The sequence below is a fragment of the Neophocaena asiaeorientalis genome, unplaced genomic scaffold (assembly GCF_003031525.2).
Source record: "Neophocaena asiaeorientalis asiaeorientalis breed wild unplaced genomic scaffold, Neophocaena_asiaeorientalis_V1.1 scaffold76, whole genome shotgun sequence".
NCBI lineage: Eukaryota > Metazoa > Chordata > Mammalia > Artiodactyla > Phocoenidae > Neophocaena > Neophocaena asiaeorientalis.
Window position 1 is genome coordinate 359,168 of NW_020173668.1, and position 6,301 is coordinate 365,468.

Genomic DNA, 6,301 nt, shown 5'->3' on the forward strand with positions numbered 1-6,301 from the left:
AGGGGTGAGGGGTGGGGGGGGGGGGGGGGGAAGAGGCAGCAGGTGCAGAGGCATGAAATAGTGTGTTGGCATTCACTAAGTAATTCCTAACAGGGAGAGCAATGAGGGCGAGGGACTGCAGGGAGATGACGCTAAAGGCAGGATGAGAGGAAAATGCAGCAGTCCTGGGGAGAATCAGTAGCCCGGATCAAGCCTGGGGCAGGGACAGAAAACTGGCACTGAGAGGCAACCCTCGCCTGCCTTCTCCACCCAACTTTCCTCTTTTGTAAGATCTTGTCCTGGGTGCCAGAGAAGACTCCTAAAGGTGGAGGCGCCGTTCCCTGCCAAGGTGGGGAGGTCTTTTGATGACAGAACACAGGCATACCCTCAGAGATACTGTGGGTTCGGTTCCAGACAGCCGCAATAAAGCGAGTCACATTCTTTTGGTTTCCTAGTACGTGTAAAAGTTATGTTTACACTATACTGCAGTCTAAGTGTGCGATAGCATTATGTCTAAAGAAACAGCGTATATACCTCAATTTTAAAATACTTAACTGCTAAAAAAAATGCTAACCATCATCTGAGCCTTCGGGGAATCCTAGTAGTAACATCAAAGATCACTGATCACAGATCACCATAACAAATATAATAATAATGAAAAAGCTTGAAATATTGAGAGAATTACCAAAGTGTGACCCAGAGACACGAAGTGAGCAAATGCTCTTGGGGAAAAAATGGCACCAGCGGACTTGCTCGACGCAGGGTTGCCACAAACCTTCAGTTTGTATTAAAAAAAAAAAAATCCGCAAAGCACAATACAACAAGGTACGCCTGTGTAAGGACAGATAGCCCTCGGGTTAGGGTTAGGGTTAGCTGACTCCACTGCGGAGGGGTGGGAGCTACGGAGTCAGCAGTCCAGGAAGGTTTCCAAAGCAAGGAACAAGTTGGTCCAAGTTTAAATAGAAAAGGGAGGCTCCAGGGGCAAAGGAGAGAGGGTCTCCAGTAGCTGTGCACAGGGTGGGCGTAGTACCACGACTAGGAAAACACCCTGCCCTCCTGGGGAGCTGCTGGCAGGGGCAAAGGAGAATGTGCTTCGTTCCCTGTGCAACTGTACGAGCAACCGTGGGTGTGGTGGTGAACAAATGGCCTTTCGGGAAGCAGACTGGGTTGAGGCAGAGGATCAAAAGTGTGGGCTCCTAATAAGCAAGTAAAGGTAGAAGGGGAGGGGGCACTGAGCTCTGTTACCCCCTGCAAGCCCAGGTTGGATTAGGGAGGGGGCCAGGACTGAGGACACAATGTGAGTTGAAGTGGCTGCTGCCACAGTACAGGGCCGGAGACTCCATCCCAGGAAGGCTGGGGGACTGGACCCCAGGGACGTGTTCCCCCCCCCCCCCCCCCCCCCCCATCCCAACCTGCAGCCTACCTCCGTCTCCAGGAGGATGCTGCGCTTCTCTTTGCTCCCAGTCTTGGTCCCTTTTCCCTTGCTTAGTTTCTGCTCAGGGATGGTTACCTCTGGAGTGGGAAGAGGAGCCAGAATGCACAGTGCAGACCTCTGATATGACTCAGTTTCCCCAGAGAGAATGGACTGCGGCGAGGAAGGGGACTCCTCAAACTTTGGGTTTGGGTACAACAGAAATAGAGCTGAAGGGGGGGACCCCCAGCTAGGTAGGCGGGTTTCTTCTCCGAGGGCAGGGCCACAGGGGTCCAGCCCAGGAGGAACGGTGTGGAGTGCCGTGGATGGGGCCGGTTGGGGCTTCCGACATCAAGATGAGAAGACTAGCTCAGCGCAGGCCTCCCGCATCCCGCCCCGTGCTCCTCCTTCCTCCACACCAAGTGGGCACCGCAGAGGGGTGCTAGCACTTACTCGCCTTGCCTGTCTTTGTGGAGTCTTCTTTCTTAGGGGTTCCTTGTGTGGGTGACTGCCCAGACCCTGGCTTCTCCTCTTTCTTCACCACTTCCTGTGGGGGATGTAAGAAGAGAGATGAGAGTCCTACCTCCCTGGCAGATGGGGAACGGGTGTGGGAGGGGCCAGAGGTGGACTTTCAAAGGCCTTCCTCCCTCCGCCCCGCCCTGTTCCTGCAGCGCCCAGGGCTCTGCTGCCCACAGCACACCTACCCCGGACTTCTCCTTTTTCTTGCCCAGACCCTTAGAGGTCTTCATTGTCTGCATCTTGTCTTTCTCCACCATTGCAAAACTGCTGACCCTCATCAGCTGATTCTTCTCACGCTCTGTTTTGGAGTCCCCATGTCGAGAGGTGGAAGGCTGTGCTCACAAATGGGAGGGGATGGAGGAGGAAGAATCCGGCGCCCCTTCCCCAGTGAGGAGTGAGGGGAAGCCTCATGCCTGGGTGGCAGTCGGACAGGCAGCACCCCTACCCCAATCTCCCTGCCTAAATGCTAACATAATTTGTTTGGGACCCTTCTGGTGCAGGTGCTCTTGGGAAGAAACGGCAGAGGGACCCAGGGATGAGCTGGGGGTGGGGGGAGGTGGCATTCAGACTCATACTGAGGGAGAAAACAGTAGCTGACATATTTTTAACTAAGTGCCAGGCACTGTTCCAGGTGTATTAGATGAATTAACTCATTTAATCCTGTCAACAATCCTATGAGCTAGGTACAGTTATGCCCATTTTACAGATGAGGAAACTGAGGCCCGAGAGGTTAAGTCACACGCCCAAGGTACCAAGCTGTTTTGTGGAAGAGCCAGATTCCAAGTCCCTGCAGTCTAAATCTAGTCCTCTTAACCAATACACTCTACCATCTGCGGAGTGGTTCTGCAGTAAGAACCCAAACGTTTGTTTTATCTGTGCACAGGTCGGAGAGCAAAACGGTCACGACACAGGGAGAGAGGACGGGTTAAGACTCGGCCAGCTGGCTGAAAGCAGCCGACCTGGGCAGCGGTTCCAAGGGCTCAGGTCTCAGGCTCCGAGCGCTCCTCACCGATCGCAAGCGCTCCTGAGAACCTTTCTCCAGCAGGAGGCGCCGGCGCTTCACCACCTCGGTGTGCGTCAGCTCGAAGGGGCGCAGGACCTGGGGCGGGACGGCACCTCGCGCTCAGCCGCCCGGGGAGCGGAAGGATGTGGGGGTCTCTCCCCAGCCCCGCTCAGCCCGCACACCCACCTCGGCCAGCTTCAGGGCACCCTTGTCCTGGATGCGGTTGTGGGCCAGGGACAGCCAGAGCAGGGAGCGGTTGAGCCGGAGGCCCTGCGGGGTCAGGGAGGGGCAGTGAGCTGGCTGGCCCCGGGCCGCCACAGCTCGCGCGGGGGAGCCCCTGCCGGCCTCGCACGCACGTCCGCGATGTAGCCCGCGCCCTCGTCACCGATGTGGTTGAAGCCCAGGTTGAGGGAGACCAGGGTCCGGTTGCAGCTGTGCAGCGTGGACAGAGCCTGGCCTAGGAGCTGCGCCCCGTGGTCGTCGATGTTGTTGTTCCGCAGAGACAAGTGCGCGATCCTGGGCAGCAGGAGGGAGAACGCGGGTCACAGGAAACACGGGGTCCTGGGCGTTCCCCGGAACCTCGGAAAACGGGGGCATGAGGAGGGCCATTCGGTCTGAGGGTGGAGAGGCAGGAATTGAGGGTGCTGGGAGAGGTGCTGGAGGGGCAAGGAAGCGTGGGAACAAAGGGTGACTTGGAATGGGGGGCAGGCCCAGAGAAAGGGGGTGAGGGAAAGGAGTCTCACGTGCTGTCCACTGCCATGAGCTTGTGATAGGACTGCTCCGGCAGCGGGTTCCCCTCCAGAGACACCTTCCTGAGGGTGGGGGAGATCTGAGACCCAGGAGGCACCACTGAGGCCAGATGAGGGAAGGGGACAAAGAGGAAGGGTGGAGCTCTGGGAAGCAGCTTGGAAACAGAGGCAAAGGATGCACACGCGCGCGCGCGCACACACACACACACACACACCCGCCCCACCCAATTATGTGACAGTTCTCCAGACTAGAAATCCAGAAGTGTGCCATGTGAAGGGGTTACTCCCCAGAGTTAGTGACGTGTGGTAAGAGGGCCTCTAAGATGACCCCAGTGATCCCCACTTCCTGGCATCCGTGCCCCAATGTAATCCTCTCCCCTTGAGTGTGGCTGGACCTAGTGACTCACTTCTAATGAATGGCATACGGCAAAAGCGATGGGCTGTCACTTCCAAGTTTAGGTTACAAAAAGGCTGTGGCTTCCAACCCGGGTGCTCTCTGGCACCAGCTGCCAAGTGGTGAGGGCACCCAGATGACCTGTGGAAAGGCTCCCGAGTGGAGGCGCTGTGGCCAATCAGCTGCCACATAAGTGAGCCTGGCGGCAGATGCTCCAGCCCCAGTCAAGACCCAGCCAACAGCCTTACTGCAACCTCACCAAGACGCCGACCCAGAGGTGCCAGCTAACCTACACCCGGATTTATCTCACAGAAACTGTGAGATAATATATGTTTGTTGTTTTAAGCCACTACGTTTTTTGTTTTTTTTTTTTTTTAAGCCACTACGTTTTGAAGTAACTTGTTACACAGCAATAGGTACCCAATACATGACCCCTCCACAAAGCAGTGGCTTCTCCAACAGTACTGAGAAAATGGAGGTGTTTTTCCAAGTCACAAGAAAAAATGAAATTAATGGCTGGAAAATTCTCTATTAAAAAAAAGTTTCTCTCTGGACTTCCCTGGTGGCACAGTGGTTAAGAATCTGCCTGCCAGTGCAGGGGACATGGGTTCAAGCCCTGGTCTGGGAAGGTCCCACATGCCATGGAGCAACTAAGCCCATGCACCACAACTACTGAGCCCGCATGCCACAACTACTGGAGCCCATGTGCCTAGAGCCCATGCTCTGCAACAAGAGAAGCCACAGCAATGAGAAGCCCACGTGCAGCAATGAAGACCCAAGGCAGCCAAAAATTAATTAATTAATTTTTTAAAAGTTTCTCTCATGATATTTGCCCAACCTTTCAGCCTGGCTCATCTAGCATCTAAACTTGATTGCATTTATTTTTAATTATTTTTATCATGTTGATCTGACTTATTTTTACATATTAAGATGAATTCTATAGTTTTTCTCCTGCTGGCTAAATTGTTTCTAATTCCCACGACGGAATACAATATGTGTTTTGTGGTGTTCAAGACAAAGAGCACCCAAGGACCTCCAGCTGAAGGAGAAACAATCCCTGCCCTCAAGAAGCATCCATCCCATCTACAGGAGGAAGACAGGTGAGGAGGCAAGCCAGTGACAGTGGTTCTGTGAAGCAGGAGAAGTCAAGGGCGCTGGGGGAGCTTCAACAAAGGGCAGCCAAATCAGCTGTGTCCTTTATACAGCAACCACCCCTGTGGTTATACTACTCCACACCTTGCTCTGGCTCCCTCCTATACAAGAATGCCCTTTCCCCGTTCCCTGCCGGGGGGGCCCCCTCCTATTCCTCCTTCAAGGCTCAGCTTAGCACCACCTCCTCCAGGCAGCCTTCCATGTCTCTCATGAACCATTCTTCCACCACTACAGTCCCCACAGTGCCGTGCAGTATCCACTCCTATGCCCTTCTCCCTCCCTCACTGGACTGCCAGTCCTTGTAGGATAAGAACCAGTCCCTAGTACAGTGTCAGACACCAGGCAGTGAGGAACCTCCAGGGAGAGAGCGGGTAGTGGTGGGACTGATGGAGAGGAGAGGGGATAAAGCCCCAAAGGTAGGCTCTTTAGGCACCAGAGTAGGCAGAAAAAGGGACCCCACTGCTTGTCAGATGGGAGCTTCAAAACCCAACACACAGTGGCAGCACCCTCTTTCCACAGGGATGCCAGCCCAGGCCACAGGAGCTGGAACTTGTCACCCCCGTCTCCAAACCGCTCACTTCTGACCACCCAGCTAGCCAGGCTACCCAGGTAGCCTCCCCCTTGCCTATTCCCCTCTGCTCACCTGAGCGTGGATGAGCAGAGAGGCAGGAGGGCGATAAAGGTGGTCAGGGTCTTATCAGTCAGCCCCACCTTCCACAAGCTGGAGATGGTGGGAAGCACAGAAACGCAGCTGGAGCACCACCTCTTTCCCACCTTGTCCTCTCCAGCCACCCTGACACCCCAGCCACACCCTTCCTTATCACCTTCCACACAGTCCCCAGGGCCTTCCATGCCCCTTCAGTTCTTTCTCCCAGACCACTGGTGGCCCGTCTCCAACACTGGCCTCCTGCCCCTCCCCCACCCCCATGTCTCCTCACTTGATGGCCTGAAGCTGGCTGAGGGAGGTCAGACACTTAGAGAAGATACCCAGGATACGCTCCTCAACCTTCCAACCTGCGGAAGGGAAAGGAAGAAGGCGCCTTAGGCCCGGAGAGGTGCTGTGGTGGACGGCTGGTGAGAGGGACAGGGGGGTG

General features: G+C 55.1%; 1 protein-coding gene across 6 annotated transcripts in view; it reads right to left on the reverse strand.

The window, feature by feature from the left end:
• Nucleotides 1–6,211, reverse strand: part of LRRC71 (leucine rich repeat containing 71) — a 9,911-nt gene extending 3,700 nt beyond the window's left edge. For 2 of the 6 annotated variants that reach the window (XR_003003630.1, XM_024748339.1), the window contains exons 1-8: nucleotides 6,146–6,211; nucleotides 3,656–3,761; nucleotides 3,269–3,428; nucleotides 3,099–3,182; nucleotides 2,919–3,008; nucleotides 2,095–2,241; nucleotides 1,844–1,937; nucleotides 1,403–1,491 (exon numbers count right to left, since the gene is read on the reverse strand). Coding sequence is in view for 2 of the 6 variants with exons in the window: in XM_024748339.1 (XP_024604107.1) it covers nucleotides 1,403–1,491; nucleotides 1,844–1,937; nucleotides 2,095–2,241; nucleotides 2,919–3,008; nucleotides 3,099–3,182; nucleotides 3,269–3,428; nucleotides 3,656–3,761; nucleotide 6,146 (771 nt within the window). In the remaining 4 variants the exon portion in view is untranslated. Of the gene's footprint in view, nucleotides 1–1,402; nucleotides 1,492–1,843; nucleotides 1,938–2,094; nucleotides 2,242–2,918; nucleotides 3,009–3,098; nucleotides 3,183–3,268; nucleotides 3,429–3,655; nucleotides 3,762–5,850; nucleotides 6,043–6,145 lie in introns of those variants that run through there. The other 4 variants (XR_003003631.1, XR_003003633.1, XR_003003632.1 and 1 more) reach the window with 4 other exon arrangements.
• Nucleotides 6,212–6,301: the final 90 nt, after the last annotated feature.